Source organism: Elgaria multicarinata, chromosome 3 (assembly GCF_023053635.1).
Source record: "Elgaria multicarinata webbii isolate HBS135686 ecotype San Diego chromosome 3, rElgMul1.1.pri, whole genome shotgun sequence".
NCBI lineage: Eukaryota > Metazoa > Chordata > Lepidosauria > Squamata > Anguidae > Elgaria > Elgaria multicarinata.
In genome coordinates this window covers 32,171,869-32,189,128 of record NC_086173.1, presented here as the reverse complement: position 1 = coordinate 32,189,128, position 17,260 = coordinate 32,171,869, and the positions used below count along the sequence as shown (strand labels likewise).

At 42.1% G+C, this 17,260-nt stretch overlaps 1 protein-coding gene across 1 annotated transcript in view; it reads left to right on the top strand.

Annotated features, from left to right (window-relative positions):
• Positions 1 to 17: 17 nt before the first annotated feature.
• The window catches only part of LOC134395308 (transmembrane protease serine 12-like), a 40,196-nt gene continuing 22,953 nt past the window's right edge, over positions 18 to 17,260 (top strand). The window contains exons 1-3 of the mRNA XM_063121461.1: positions 18 to 93; positions 6,247 to 6,448; positions 12,033 to 12,298. Of these exons, the coding sequence (XP_062977531.1) occupies positions 18 to 93; positions 6,247 to 6,448; positions 12,033 to 12,298 (544 nt within the window). The remainder of the gene's footprint in view (positions 94 to 6,246; positions 6,449 to 12,032; positions 12,299 to 17,260) is intronic.

Genomic DNA, 17,260 nt, shown 5'->3' with positions numbered 1-17,260 from the left:
TGTTTCCTCGACGGACCATGCGGCCACGTTGTCGCCTCGCAGCTGCTTCCCTTTTGACGCTGTTCGTGGTCCTTGGTGGACGCGCTGCAGACGGTGAGCACGGCTTCCTCCCGCCCTCCGCGGTTTCTTGGGTGCTCTGCACCGGCAAAAAAAAGAAAGAAAAAAACCGTCGAAGGATCGTGATCTGAGCAGGCTCCTAAGGCCGAGGCCCCTCGGGGAAGGATTGGGTGGAAATCTTCGCCAAAATTACTGAACCAGGCAGCCTCTAGTACAAGCGGATGACGTGAGCGTGCAAATGCGTAAGGCTCATTCCCACTCCAAAACTGAGCCATATGGAATGGTGGGTGCGAGCGTTAGGGCGTATTGTGGCGGAGGATCGTAGGTGCTGTTTTAGTGGCGCCCTCAGAATGGCTCTACCACGAATAGAGATGTATGTGGAGGTACCGTTCATAAATATTGCCTCCGCCTGAGTACTGCTGACATCCCAGAGCCCTTGCCATTCTAGAATAAATTGGTACACGTTAACTGGGCTGCAGATCCCTTGCCGTGATGAGAAATATAGAAAGAGTAAATTATAGGGCGCGTTGGAAGATGTTTGTGCAACCTTGTTTCCTTATTTCTATATAGTGTCTCCAGATTTTGTAGTGTTTTGTGATAATCATCTGATCCAAAGAGAAGGTGTCTTAGCATCGTAGACTTGTAACTTTAGATTCAGTCAGAGAGTGTCCAGCTTCTGGGTTCCCTTTTTATATTTCCTAGAGCAGAAGTTACAGCTCCCCCATTCCCTAAGAGGGTTGAGAAATTCAGTATTTCAAAGAAGCTGGTTAGGCAGCAGCTTGTCCACCCGCAAACAATAGATGGCAGCAAAGACTAGAGTGAATGCACTTTCAAACTTGTGTCTTATTCCATGTGGAAAATAAGATTTCTTTATATTTTTAAAACATGTTAAGCCATTTTTGCTGGGTGGGCAAACTGCTTTCCAAGCACACCTACACTGATGTCCTGGGTTTTTCAATCATATTCTTTGGGCTGGTCCATGAAGTCACGAAGAGTCGGAAGCGACTTAACGAATAAACAAAAATTCTTTGGGAAGCTCTCATTTCCACTCTGGGAGTGTGAGGAGAAGAAAATTGCATCAAAGGGAAGCACATGGGTCTATTTTCAATCTATTGTATCATTTAACCTGTTCCTAGCTATGGTAAGAAAGAAAAAGCAACAGAGGCGCAGCTGTTGCAGCAAAAACAAAGTCTTGTGGCACATTTATTACACCATAACACATTTATTACAGCATAATATGCTTTGGTGGACAAGAAGAGCCTGCTTCATCAGATGCATGAAGCTTCTGGTTTTGTTTTAGCATCAGCATAGACTTCTAAAATATTGGACTAAACCACTGGGTGTTTTCAATTTCAATAGAACTTTTTAAATTTGTTCTTCCTGTATGGAAGTGGGAGCCGTCCATAGAAATCATTGGAAAAATCTAAGATATTAACAGCTGTGATTGAACAGCAGGTCCTGCCTCCCCACACCCAAAAGGCAGTTGAAGTAAGGGGAAGAATTCCTGCTTTTTCTAACTCAGATTTTAGGTTTAATGTAATTTGGGGGGAGGTTTGTAAACATTTTAAATGCTCTACCCAGCTGCATGTGAGTCAGTGGACCACATGGCCTCTGTGTGCAATTTAGCGCTGCATTTGACTGGGGAGGAGATATGAGGGGAAAGCTGACGTTGTTGACAGCCTGAGATATTTTTTACTAGAAATTCACACCAGACTCAGGCCTGCTTATGCCCTGCAATATTTACAGCAGAATACATTGCCAGAATATTGTAAAAATTGAGCCTCCATTCATCGGTCCTTATCTTATTATTGTAGGGGTGATACATATGCTTCATATTATTAATCTTTCTCTGTCCTCTGGTTCATTTCCTTCTGCTTTTAAACATGCTACAGTCTCTCCCATTCTCAAGAAACCTACTCTTGATAGGCTGTCTCTGTCTAACTACCGACCTGTCTCTTTGTTGCCGTTTGTTTCAAAGATCGCGCTGTCTTGACTTTCTTTCTAGTAACTCTGCTTTGGATCCTTTTCAATCTGGATTCCGTCCTCTGCATTCCACCGAAACAGCCCTTACTAAGATCACCAATGATCTCCTTACTGCCAAGTCTAAAGGCCATTATTCCGTTCTTATTCTCCTTGATCTAACTGCAGCCTTTGACACGGTTGATCATGATCTTCTCTTAGATTCCCTTCATGACCTTGGATTTTGTGGCTCTGTCTATAACTGGTTTGCCTCCTATCTAGCGGGTCACTCTTTCAGCGTGTTGGCTAATGGCAGCTCGTCTTCCTCCTTTCCCCTTTCAGTAGGGGTTCCGCAAGGCTCAGTGCTTGGCCCGTTGTTGTTTTCCTTATACATGTTGCCCTTGGGCAAGCTTATTCAATCTCATAGCCTCCAATATCATCTGTATGCCGATGATACACAACTATATCTGTCATCTCCGGAACTTTCTCCTGATGTTCACGATCGTATCTCGGCATGTCTTTCAGATATCTCAGCTTGGCTGCTTCATCGTCGTTTGAAACTTAATATGGCAAAGACTGAATTGCTTGTTTTTCCTCCTAAACCTTCTCCTCATCTCTCATTCTCTCTTACTGTCAATGATGTTATGCTTACTCCGGTCAAGGAAGCTCGTAGCCTTGGCTTTATATTTGACTCCTCGCTCTCCTTTATTCCTCATATTGAAGCAGTAGCTAAATCTTGTCGTTTTTTCCTGTATAATATTGCCAGGATTCGATCATTTTTGTCTGTCTCTTCTGCCAAGACGCTTGTTCATGCGCTGATTATTTCACGGTTGGACTACTGCAACCTTCTTCTCTCTGGCCTTCCTTCTTCTCACATCAGTCCGTTGGTTTCTGTTCACCACTCTGCCGCAAAGATCATCTTCTTGGCTCGCCGCTCTGACCATGTTACTCCGCTTCTGAAATCTCTTCATTGGCTTCCAATTCACTTCAGAATCCAATATAAACTTCTCCTGTTGACCTACAAAGCTTTTCACGGTCTAGCTCCTTCCTATCTCTCCTCTCTCATCTCACACTATTGCCCCGCTCGTGCTCTTCGCTCCTCTGATGCCATGTTTCTCGCCTGCCCAAGGGCCTCTACTTCCCTTGCTCGGCTTCGTCCATTTTCTTCTGCTGCCCCTTACGCCTGGAACGCTCTTCCAGAACATTTGAGAACTACAAGTTCAATCGCAGCTTTTAAAGCTCAACTAAAAACTTTTCTTTTTCCTAAAGCTTTTAAAACTTGATGTTGTTTGGACTTTATACTGTTAGTTTTACCCTACCCTGTGCCTGCTTACCCTACCCTGTGCCTGTTTGCACTCTCTTCCCCTCCTTATTGTTTTACTATGATTTTATTAGATTGTAAGCCTATGCGGCAGCGCCTTGCTATTTGCTGTTTTGCTCTGTACAGCACCATGTACATTGATGGTGCTATATAAATAAATAAATAAATAAATAATAATAATAATAATAATAATAATCCATTACTGATTTCAAGCATTGATTTAGCACTTTCACTGCCTCAGCTCAGCCATACATAATAGAGTGATAGAGCTCCAAAGCCCCAGATGATGTCACTCTGTCATGTAGAAGTTGGAAAATATGGGGAACAAAATGGATGCTTGTGGGATCCCATAGCATAAATGCCAATGGGCCAAGCAGTGGTCCCACAACATCATCTTTTGAAAGTAGCCCTTCAGTTAGGAGAGCTTATTCAGAAGACCACCTTGATTGATGACATTGAAAGTCACTGAGAATCCTAGGGGAATGAGCAGGTTGCACTCCCAGAGTCAACACCAAATGCAAGACAATCTCCATCATCTCACACTAGTACACTAGTAGAATCTGAATCTGGCCAACTACAGGTACAATCCCTCAAAACTAGGATAAGCCAGATAGGATCCTCAGAAAAGGAAATGGAATTGCTATAAACTACAGCTACAACACTCCACCCCCAAATAAATACAAATCAGGCAGCCAAAAAGATAAGAAGCTTAGAGAAAGAGCAGCTAATGGGCATCAATCAGTTCTCTACTTTTTTTTTTAAAAAAAAATTCTGTTCTGTTTTCAAAACAGATAAGTTATTGTAGGGGTGATACATATCTGTGTAACTGTAGGCAATCACAGTAATGCATAAACCTTTGAAACACATATAATGGTATACATGTTTGTTAGTGAAGTTCCATTCAGTTAGTCAGGCAGGAAAGCAGGCAGATAATAGATAACAGAAGACAGTTTTGGGGTGGAAAGTGATTAGGTTCCCCCCAATAAAGTCTAGTTTGGGACTCCTTAAGAATCTCACTCCATGTTTTATCTTTTCTAGTGTATATTCATTATTATTATTTATTATATTTATTTGTATCCTGCCTTTTGTTCAAAGCTGGGCCTCAAGGCAGCATTACACAATTTAAAACATATACATTAAAAACCTATGAATAGAAATATACAAAAGTTAAAAGTATATTAAAATGTTCCAGTATTAAAACATTTAAAATACATGACAGTTTTAAAAGTACTTGGCGTAGACGGAGGTCCAGATTATTCGCCAAAGGCCTGTCGGAACCAGAAAGTTTTTACCTGCCTCCGAAAGCACATCAAGGAGGGAGCCAGTCTAGCTTCCCTGTGAAGAGAGTTCCAGAGCACTGGAGCAGCCACCAAGAAGGCCCTCTCCCGCATTCCAACCAGGTGTGCCTGTGTTGGTGGCGGGACTGAGAGAAGGGCTTCCCCTGAAGATCTTAAAGCATGGGCAGGCTTGTAAGGAAGAATATAGTCTTTCAGATAACCTGGACCCGAGCCATATAGGGCTTTATAGGTTATAACTAGCACTGAATTGTGCCTGGAAACAGACTGGAAGCCAGCAGAGCTGTTTTAACAGGGGAGTTGTATGCTCCCTGTAACCAGCCCGGGGCCACACTCATTAGTCCTCTTCAGGCAATGACTTAAGTGTTATATGTCATATTCTGATTATATCAGCTGTTGTTTTCTGTGTTAACACACAGTTAAAGGAAATAAAAATGAGCGTCTGTAACTATGGACATACCTGGCCAGCTGCCCTCTGACTTTCAAATGCTTTAAAATAAGAAAGAAAGAATGCTGCAATATCAGACCTGGTGGGCTCTGACATGCCCATACCAGCCCAAGTGCTGGTGCTTCATCTGTGTGCTGCTGCTCCATTACCTGCTGCTCTCTGGGCGATGATTCGGGCAGCCCTGAACTTTTGACCCAATATCCAGCCCTAGATGCATCACTGATAATTCAAAAGCACTAAAACACTTTAAAGTACAAATATCACCAAGATTCTTGTAATGTAATGTGATCTTTTCTGTCTGTTTTTCCTAATTATTGTTTGTTTTTGGTGTGTGTGTCCCCCACTTCCCATAAGTACGGTTTTAAAATACTTCAGTGAGGTAATTGAACTTTTTTTAAAAAATCATGCTTTTAAAGGTCAAAACTGCATTTCAATTTTGGAAAATAAATTTGGCTTTAAAATGCTAAGGTTTTTTAATAATAAAATACCATCCAGTAAACTATCATCAGTAAGAATTTTTTTAATTGTTGGATTTTTGAGTTTATGATTATAGTTCTATTATGTTTTTCATGTATCCTTCTTCATAAAATTCTCCAAGGGGGAGAGAACTTAACGTATAAAGTGTGATCCTAATCATTAGTCAGACATTTTACTATGACTTAAACAGGACCAAGACGTTCTTGTTTAGATTTGTAACTCACTCAATCTCAGCGGATCAATATAGCTGATACTTAAATACTTACAGATGTAGCTAAAACTTCCCACTGTTAGCCTCATGGGCACAAATTTCTTTCCCCAACTTCTTCCTCTTGCCAGATCTATTTTCCTCCACCTTAGGGCTTACAAATAACATGAACAATCCAGCCATATGAAGCTTGTGCAATCTATTTTAAGTTAGGACACGCAAGTCAAGCAGACCGGAATATTCTTTTGGACCAACACTTGACAATTAGGGTGACTAATTCAAAGGTTTACAGAGTCCAGGCTTGTATAATCTCTCCAACAGATGCTGAATCACTAACAGAATTGCTATGCCAAAATTGATCAGTATAAAACAATCCCTCATAGAATCTGCTTTAAATGTATTGTTGCTGCATGCAGACTGTGTTTTATAGGAAACTTACAACCATTGCATCTCACTAGTATAACTGTGTTTTGATTTCTAGAATGCGGAACAAGGCCTTTTGTGGATGACATAGCCACAGGGACTCGGATCGTAGGTGGACATGATGCTCTGGTTGGGGCATGGCCATGGCAAGTTAGTCTTCAAGTTTACCGATTTGGTGTAGGATATCACCATGTTTGTGGTGGAGCTTTAATTAATAACAACACAGTGCTGACAGCAGCACACTGCATTAAAAAATGGACGTACGTACCTTTCAATTCTAAACCCTTTCTTGTTAATTTTAGGTGAAAGAAAAGTATCAATAACAATGCATTAATCTAATTTGGACATTTGTAAACAAAAAACAATATTTTTACATACGTTTGTCAATCAGCCTTATCCTTCTGAACTGTTTTTTTCAGGTAAGCTGGAAAGATAGGCCATAGCTAGACCTAAGGTTTATCCCTGGATCATCCAGGGGTCAAACCTGTTCATCTAGGTGACACACAGGGGATCCAGTGCTCAGGCAGGGGCGAACCCTGGATGATCCCAGGATAAATCTTAGGTCTAGCTGTGGCCATAGTCTCTGTCTGCGGCATCTGCTAACTTTTACCTGGGGGCGGGAATCCAAAATGACAATTGAGTTCAAATGGCTGAGGGAAACACCACAAAAAGCTGTCCAGATAGGCAGCCAGTGTTCTTGTTTTTATGTCAGAAGCCAGTTGATCCATCTTCCTGTCTTTTTACACCGATTTGCATTATGGAAAACCATTAGGAATAGACTACATCTGAATAAAATCAAAATGGATGGGGGAAGGAGGAAGCAGTAACCAAGGATATTATGCGTGAAAGAGGCCAAGGGAACAGTGGGTACTCCTAGATCCATCACTGTTACTGGAGGCCCAAGTGGCCATGGCAGCTCAGAGTGCCTTTTACCTACTACAGCCTCTCCTGGACAAGGATAGTTTGGCCATAGTGGTACAGGTGCTATTAACCTGAATTTGAATGCAGCAATGCACTCTATGTAGAGCTGCCTTTATGGATGCTCTGGAAGCTTGTGCTAGTGCAGAACACAGCAGCTTGGCTGTTGTTAGGAGCTGCCCTTTTTCAGCATGCAACTCTTTTGCTGTAGGAGCGGCACTGGCTGCTTTTTCACTACTGGGCCAGGATTAAAGTTTTGGTACTAACGTACAAAGTCCTAAACAACTTGGAACCAGGATACCAGAGAGATCGCCTTCTCCCTTACTAACATGCCCAATCACTGAGGTAATCAGAGAGCGTGCTCCAGGTGGATCCATAAGGACCTATGGCCTGATTGGAGTCCACTGGGGAAGAGCCTTCAGTGTGGTGGCCCTCTTTCTGTGGAACTCCACTGTGTTGTTTCCAGCAGCTCCTGAAAACAGTTCTATTCTTGGAAACATTCTTTAATTGAAGAGCCACAGTTTTTATTGGCATTCTGTTTTTAAAAAGAATCTTTTTACTTTACTTTTTACTCCCTCAGCTTTCAGTATTCCATCAAGTGGGTCCCCTTTTTTCTGTTTTGCTTTCATGTTTTTTTGTCACAAAAAACATGAAAGGTCACAAAATTCTGCCATATAGTAAAGCTCAAAAATGCAATGTCAATTGTATACGTTTTAGCTTGGATAAAATTGCTTGGATTTGCCTTGATGGGGCTCCAATATTGGGGCAGGTCAGAATACTATAATCTCTGCAACTGTTTGGTTGTTTTAGATTCTTCTCAGCTTGTAGATCTTGAGGATGTGGACAGTATATCTGGAGTAATGGGGGCCACCACTCTGAACTCAACCCTTGCCCTTCTTGGTGGATTTAATTGACATGGTGGGCATGATACCATGACTAACGGAAATGATTAATGCTCTCCCACACTAGAGGCTTTCAAGAGGCAGCTGGACAACCATCTGTCAGGGATGCTTTAGGGTGGATTCCTGCATTGAGCAGGGGGTTGGACTCGATGGCCTTGTAGGCCCCTTCCAACTCTGCTATTCTATGATTCTATGATTCTTTGTGAAAGGAGGCTTGTTCCTTCTTGCTTAAAAGAGGCAATAATAAGACCTTTGGTAAAGAAATCCTCCCTTGACCCAGGACATCTGACTAGCTATAGGCCAGTCTCAAATGTATCATCCTTGGCTAAGGTGATTGAGAAGGTTGCTGTCGTTGCAACTGCAGAAGCATCTGGATCCATTTTAATCAGGCTTTTGTCTGAGATATAGGACTCAGATTTTGATTACCTTGGTGGATGACCTGCTCCAGGAACTGGATGAGAGGAGCATGGCCCTATTAGTTCTCCTGGACCTCTCAGCTGCTTTCAGTATCATTGCCTATGGTATAGTTCTGGCCTACCTGGCAGGACTGGCCCTTGGGTGGGGTGTTTTGCAGTGTTTCCAGTCCTTTCTGTTGCACCATCTCCAGAAAGTGGGGCTGGATGTCCCACAGGGTTTTATCTTGTCCCCCACATTATCTAATATTTACATGAAATTGCTAGGGGACAAGATAAAACCCTGTGGGACATCCAGGGTTTACTTACTCCAAGACCTTCAGAGTCTTGGAGTAACGTGCCACCGATATGCTGGTGACACCCAACTCTACCTGACACCAAGAAGGTAGATATGTTTCCAGGGATTTACTAATTGCTGAGGAGCTGGAGGAATCAGAAGACTCAGCAGAAAACTTAAAGGTCAATGTTGCACCTGGACATTGATGTCATAATTGAATAATTGGTGACTTGATTGTTTCAATTAAGGGATTGCAAGCAGTTGCATCATTGTACAGTTAGCCTATAAAAAGGATTGTATTCCCATGTACATGTAACTAACTCACTCCATCTATGTATCAGAGCTGTATTGACTGACCGTATGTAAGTATTTGTATTTGTGATTGCCATAACTAAATTATATTTTTATATGCCAGTAAAGGTTTCTTTAAACCTACTGAAAGTCTCAGTCTTAATCTGTGTCTGTACTGACTTTGCTGGAAACCGCTGCAAAACTCTGTTATAAGGTTATTGGCCAGAAGCCCAGTCTGGCAATAACTAAAATAAGGTTGTAAATATTAGACCAACATATCCCAATATGCCTATGGTATAGTTCTGGCCTACCTGGCAGGACTGGCCCTTGGGTGGGGTGTTTTGCAGTGTTTCCAGTCCTTTCTGTTGCACCATCTCCAGAAAGTGGGGCTGGATGTCCCACAGGGTTTTATCTTGTCCCCCACATTATCTAATATTTACATGAAATTGCTGGGGGACAAGATAAAACCCTGTGGGACATCCAGGGTTTACTTACTCCAAGACCTTCAGAGTCTTGGAGTAACGTGCCACCGATATGCTGGTGACACCCAACTCTACCTGACACCAAGAAGGTAGACAAAACCCTTGAATGTTGCCTTGGTTTCAGAATGGGCTGGATGAGGGTGAATGAGCTGAGGTCAGTGAGGACGGAAGTGGTGTTGTTCAGTAGAAAGCCTGATTTGGGGATTGGGATTCTAGCTGTTTGGAAAAGGGTTGCACAACCCTGAAGTACCATGTCCTCACTGGGAGTCCTTACTGATCCTATGCTGCCTTTGAAGAGTTTTCGGAAACTCCAGCTGGTTCAAAGAGCTACAGCCAGATTGTTGACCAGAGCTGGTTACAGGGAGCATACAACTCCCCTGTTAAAGCAGCTCCACTGGCTTCCAGTCTGTTTCCGGGCACAATTCAAAGTGCTGGTTACGACCTATAAAGCCCTATATGGCTTGGGTTCAGGTTATTTGAAAGACCGTATTCTCCCTTATGAGCCTCCCCTTGCTTTGAGATCTTCTGGAGAAGCCCTTCTTTCAGTCCCACCATCTTCACAGGCATGCTTGGTGGGAACATGGGAGAGGGCCTTCTCGGTGGCTGCTCCAGTGCTTTAGAACTCTCTTCCCGGGGATGCTAGGCTGGCTCCCTCCTTGATGGGCTTTTGGAAGCAGGCTAAAACTTTTTTTGTTCCAGCAGGCCTTTGGAGAATAATCTGGCCCTCCATCTATGTTAATGTCTTATAATTTTGTTGCGTATTTTAAATGTTTATGTGTTTTTCCCCCCCAATGTATGTTTTAAACTTTGTAAGGTCACCTTGAGGCCCAGCGTTGGGATACTACTACTACTACTACTACTACTACTACTAATAATAATAATAATAATAATAAGCTGGCCATAGATCATTAGGTGGTGGAAGTAGCAAGGGGCGTGTTTACACAATTACACGGTGCACAAGCTGCAGAACTTCCAGACAGAACATGCCTTCAAAACTCTGTGTATGTGTGTGTGTATTGGGAGATAATTTATTATTATTTATTTGCAATATTTATATACCAAAATTCAAGAATTTTGGAGTGGTGAAAAATATAATAAAAGAAAAAACACATTGAAATACATTTTTAAAGGAAACAAAGTGAAAATAAAACCACGGTTGGTCATTCAGGGAAAGCTTCCTGGAACATTTTTAGGAGGCGTCAGAAGGAATACAAGGCTGGCACCTGCCTGACCTCCAAAGGTAGGGAATTCCATAGGAGGGGGGCTACCACACAAGGCTCTTCTCCTGGTGGATTCCAATCGGACCACAGGTCCATGTGGAACCACCAGGAGCATGACCTCAGTGACCAGGCAGGTTGATAGGGGAGAAAGCTTTCTCTGAGGTATCCTGGTTCTAAGTTATTTAGGGCTCTGTACACTAGTACTAGAACCTTAAACCTGGCCTGGTAGCGAATAGATAGCCAGTGCAGTTCCCTCAGCAAAGAAGTTGCATGCTGGAAATACTAACAATAAAAATAACAATATCCTCAGACCACACAAAACAGTCTTTTCATGCCGACTCAAAAGTAACAGAATCAGCACAGTACAAATAGCCACGTTATTCATGTATAAGAAGTAAGATGGACTTGATTATTCAAGAGTCAGCATGGGCCTTCCCTTTCAACTGGGCCTTCCCTTGAGGGATCACCCTTACTATCCTCCATATCGCTGGCATGGACAATATTTTAGTGGACTCACTGAAGTGGACTTACCCGTCATCTCACGAATGCCAAATGACTTGTTCAATCCTTCACTTCTTATTTTGATGTTGGGGGAGTCCTCTGGAGTCTGAACTTCCCCCCTTTTCTTTTCTTTTTTTGAAGTTTGAATATGATGTCAGATTTTGAAAGCATCTCATGTCATGGAAAGTTATTTAACTCATTTTAGAGTATGCAAATCAAAATGACATTTATCTCCTTCCCCTTCGAAATTATGGCTTTTCTTGTTTCTAAGGTATATTTCTTAACTCGATGGCATGCACACTGAGATTCTTTATCTTGAATAGCAGGTGCCAATGTTAAGGGACAAACTGTTTCTGCAACCACACTTGGTTTGTTTCAGAAGAGGTTTACCATACAACATTAGGTAGCTGCTGCTCCAGAAACACATGCCCACAGTCTTTGTAAGAGTGTAGAATTATTTTTGTAGTTCTTTGAATCCTGGCCTTAATATTTACAATGCTGATTCAGTGGACAATCTTCTATGATCCTGACTTGATGCCCATATTGTAGCTTCCAAAAAGATTTTTTTTTCTGATTCTGAATAGAATTTCTGTGTGAGGAAACTAGCATCACCTCGCACTAAATTGAACTACTTAAATCATTGCTATATTCCTGAAGTATTTGCCATAATGTCATTCCAAGTTTGTTCTTTGAGGGAAATTCTTGCATCTATTTTGGGTCTGGCTCTGTGCTTACTGGTTTTGCAAAAGGTGAGGAGTAAGACTACTCAGGTCTTAAAGACTCTGAAGTAAAAGTTACGTAGTTATCATTGACTTTACAAGCAATTTTATTCTCTTCTAGGGATCCAGCTCTTTGGAGGGTTGTAACTGGCTTGCATCATATTTTTCTCCACCAGTCTCATACTATAGCTATCCTGGTCAGAGCTATCCTGATCCATTCTGATTTCCAGAAGGACACCTATGAAAATGATATTGCCATGTTTAAACTTGCAGATTACATCATCTTCAATGACTATATTCAGCCCATCTGCTTATTTAATGCTCCCCGTTTTTTAATTGACAACAGTGCATGTTATATAACTGGATGGGGAAGCGCAGAGGAACACGGTAAATCTTTTATTTTTCCTTTACATTGATTAATTAAGATAATCAGTTCAGTGATCTCGGAAAGCTTCTTTGCCAGGATTACATTTAGAATTGTTGCAGTCATTATTACATCAGGGGTGTTGAACATCTTGGCCATGGGCCGAATCCTTCCCACTTCACCATTTCCAGACAGCCATTCCCCATTCCATACAACACCAAGGCATTCAGACATTTCCCTAGTTTTGTTCCCAACCACTGATCATCTGGTGGTTTCCTGCCCTCTCCGTGGTTGTGTGTATGTGTGTTTTAAAAGAATGGCTAAAGCACTGAAAAGCGTTTTTTTCTAGATTAGTTGACCTTTTCTTGTACTTTTCCACGTTACTTGTTTTGTTTTCCTAACTCAGTTAATCCTAATTCCACACATTCCTACTTGTTTTCAGGTTGATCTGTTAGATTGTAAGCCTATGCGGCAGACTCTTGCTATTTACTGTTTTACTCTGTACAGCACCATGTACATTGATGGTGCTATATAAATAAATAATAATAATAATAAGAGAGTCCCTTTATTAACTCCCTTATGCACTCCTTCTGAAGGAGCAGGTTTGTAGCTTGGGGGTTCTCTTAGAACCATCTCTGTGGCTCAGGTGGCTTCAGTGGCACAGAGTGCCTTCTACCAACTTCGGTTGGTGGCCCAGCTATAGCCCTATCTGGACAGGGATAACCTAGCCTCAGTTGTCTATGCTCTGGTAACCTCCAAATTAGATTACTGCAATGCGCTCTACATGGGGCTGCCTTTGAAGACAGTTCGGAAGCTGCAGCTTGTGCAAAATGCAGGGGGCCAGATTGATAACTGGAACCAGAAGGTTTGAGCATATAAGACCGACTCTGGCCTGCTTGCATTGGCTACCTGTACATTTTTGAGCCCAATTCAAGGTGCTGGTTTTAACCTATAAAGCCTTACATGGCTTGGGACCACAATACCTGATGGAATGCCTCTCCCGACTTGAACCTACCCATACACTACGCTCAACATCTAAGGTGCCTACTCCCAGGGAAGCTCAGGGGATGGCAACAAGGGAGAAGACCTTTTCAGTGGTGGCTCCTTAATTATAGAATGATCTCCCCGAAGAGGCTCGCCTCGTGCCAACATTGTTATCTTTTCAGTGCCAGGTCAAGACTTTTCTCCCAGGCATTTAACAGCATATGCTGAGTTTTTTAAATGACCCCAGAATAGTTGTTTTAAACAGATATTATCTGTTTTTGTTTGTATTTTATGCTTTTTATTGTTTTAAATTTTGTATATTTGTTTAATGTTTTAATTTGTTTTTTAAGCTGCCCAGAGAGCTTCGGCTATGGGGTGGTATATTATTAATAATAATAATAATAATAATTCCAGGCATCCTGGGCATAAACCAGAATACTTAGGCGGGGGGGGGGATACTAAAAGGAATTGTGGACACGGGCTGCAGAATACAGTTAGACTTTGCACATGATGTGTCAGACTGAGGAGACTCCAATATTCGTTGTTATCTTTTAAAGTATTTGCAAAATGCAGCAATACAAAGTAATATCGTTGAATAGTCTTCAGTTCATTTGTTTACATGAACACTATTTGTATTCACATAAAAAGTGAATTTGATAAATGAATCGGATCATTATATTTTGTATTCAGGAATCCTAATAAATCATTCCCTAGTACTCCATGGGTTTGAAATGGTTGCTGTACTTTGTGTTGAATCATACAATCTATACAGTCTTTCTATATAATGTAAACATCATCTACATAAGAATTGTTCCTAGAAGCCTTTCCAATTTTTAGACAGCTTCTCCCTAAGGGCTGTTGACAACAATCTGTTTCTCCACTGTTGAGTAGTTGGCTGCTGCGTGCTTTTCCAAGTCAGCTATTTCTAATCTGGCTGCTGGCCGGAAGAATGTTAACAGGTCTTTACTTCGTCAATTTCTGTTTTCATTATCATATGTAGAGAGCAACCCAGAACCAGAGAAAAGAATATTTCTTGATTTGTGATTATTGCAGCTTTCCTAAATATCTCCTTCCGAAATTCTCTTAATAGACCCACATGACTTCCAGATATGCAAAAAGGTGCCCACCTCCGTACAGTTTCTCTAATTATTATTATTATTATTATTTATTTATATAGCACCATCAATGTACATGGTGCTGTACAGATAACACAGTAAATAGCAAGACCCTGCCGCATAGGCTTACAATCTAATAAGTTGTAGTAAACAATAAAGAGGGAAGGAGAATGCAAACAGGCACAGGGAAGTGTAAACAGGCACAGGGTAGGGCAAAACCAACAGTGTAAGGTCAGAACAAACTCAATATTTGAAGGCTATAGGGAAAAGAAAAGTTTTGAGCTGAGTCTTAAAAGCAGTGATTGAGTTTGTAGTTCTCAAGTGTTCTGGAAGAGCGTTCCAGGCGTAAGGGGCAGCAGAAGAAAAAGGACGAAGCCGAGTAAGGGAAGTGGAGGTCCTTGGGCAGGCGAGAAGCATGGCATCGGAGGAGCGGAGAGCCCGAGCGGGGCGATAGTGTGAGATGAGAGAGGAGAGATAGGCAGGAGCTAGGCAGTGAAGAGCTTTGAAGGTCAGTAGGAGAAGTTTATATTGGATTCTGAAGTGAATTGGAAGCCAATGAAGAGATTTCAGAAGTGGAGTGACATGGTCAGAGCGGCGGGCCAAGAAGATGATCTTAGCGGCAGAGTGGTGGACAGAGACCAGCGGACTGATGTGAGACGAAGGAAGGCCAGAGAGAAGAAGGTTGCAGTAGTCCAACCGAGAGATAACCAGTGCGTGAACGAGAGTCTTGGCAGAAGAGACAGACAAAAATGGTCGAATCCTGGCAATATTATACAGGAAGAAACGACAGGATTTAGCTACTGCCTCGATGTGAGGAGTAAAGGAGAGCGAGGAGTCAAATATAAAGCCAAGACTACGAGCTTCCTTGACCGGAGTAAGCGTGACATCGTTGACAGTAAGGGAGAATGAGAGGTGAGGAGAAGGTTTAGGAGGAAAAACTAGCAATTCAGTCTTTGCCATGTTAAGTTTCAAACGACGATGAAGCAGCCAGGCTGAGATATCTGAAAGACATGCCGAGATACGATCGTGAACATCTGGAGAAAGTTCCGGAGATGAAAGATATAATTGTGTATCATCGACATACAGGTGATATTGGAGGCCGTGAGATTGAATGAGCTTGCCCAAGGGCAGCATGTATAGAGAGAACAACAACGGGCCAAGCACCGAGCCTTGCGGAACCCCAACTGAAGGGGAAAAGAGGAGGACGAGCTGCCGTTAGCCGACACGCTGAAAGAGCGACCCTCTAGATAGGAGGCGAACCAGTTATAGACAGAGCCACAGAGTCCAAGGTCGTGGAGGGAATCTAAGAGAAGATCGTGATCAACCGTGTCAAAGGCTGCAGTTAGATCAAGGAGAATAAGAACAGAATAATGGCCTTTAGACTTGGCAGTAAGAAGATCATTGGTGATCTTGGTAAGGGCTGTTTCAGTGGAATGCAAAGGACGGAAGCCAGATTGAAAGGGATCCAGAGCAGAGTTATTAGAGAGAAAGTCAAGACAACGAGAGTAGACCAGACGTTCCAGGATCTTTGAGACAAAGGGCAAGAGGGAGACAGGTCGGTAGTTAGACAGGGATAGTCGATCAAGAGTGGGTTTTTTGAGAATGGGAGAGACTGTAGCATGTTTAAAAGCAGAAGGAAATGAACCAGAGGACAGAGAAGAATTAATGATGTGAAGCAAGGACGGGAGGATAGCGGGGATAAGATTAATAAAGACGCGAGAGGGAATCGGATCACGGGAACAAGTGGAAGGCTTCGAGGAGCGCAGTATTTTAGACAGTTCATCAGCTGAGACTGAAGGGAATGCCGAGAGAGTTGAAGGAGGAACTGACAGGTGAGGGACAGGAGCTGGAAGCGGAGCAGAGTTGGCTAGATCGGAGCGTATAGTTTGGATTTTAGCACTGAAGAAAGAGGCAAAGTCGTTGGCAGACAGGGAGGCGGGGAGAGGTGGCGGATTAGGCTTCAGAAGAGAATTGAAGGGCGCGAAGAGCCGCTGAGGGTGCTTAGCATTTGACTGGATCAACGTTGAGTAGTGCTGCTGTTTGGCCAGTGAAATGGCAGAAGAGAAAGAGGAGAGAACAAATTTGTAGTGGACAAAGTCCGCCCAGTCCTTGGTCTTACGCCACAGGCGTTCGGCTGCCCGGGAACAAGAGCGAAGGTAGCGGAGGAAAGAGGTGAGCCACGGTTGGGGTTGAGAGGGGCGAACTATCCGAGTTGTAGATGAAGTTAGTGAAGTTGTCTTGTAAATGTAACTTAACTTTTTTGGTGTGAGATACCTTCTATGAATGATCTTTAACCTATTTTCCTTAATTCTAGAAGAAATTTATTTCATTGAAGCTTGTTTCCATATTTTATTCAGTTGAATTCCATTGATTACCCTGCCTAGATACTTTCTCCACACTTATTTAACCACTTCCAGATTGCTAAATTGCACACCCACCAAATATTTGTATAATAATGAGGTTACTCCTTTTACTCCTAGTGTCTGATGTGAATGGAGATTCAAACTGTATTGGGGGCATATTGTTTGTGCTCTTACACTCAGGATACCTGAAAAAAATGGGTAACTTGATTTAACTTGAGTTTAACATTTTGTAACTGAGTTTGTAATTGAATCCCTCTTTTGTGGGTGATCATTTGTACAGACCCAGTCACAGGCCTTTTTCTTTCCAGAATTCATACTGTTTACATTTTCTTTGTTATAAAAGAGAGGTGCAATTATTATTATTATTATTATTATTATTATTATTATTATTATTATTATTTGGGACAAATCTAGGTTGAACTTAGCTATCTATTAATGCCATATTAATATTGTGTGTTTCAAAAAGGGGTTTTCAAATTAATACATTTTAATCTTAATTTTCTTTAAATTAGGCCTTCTATTT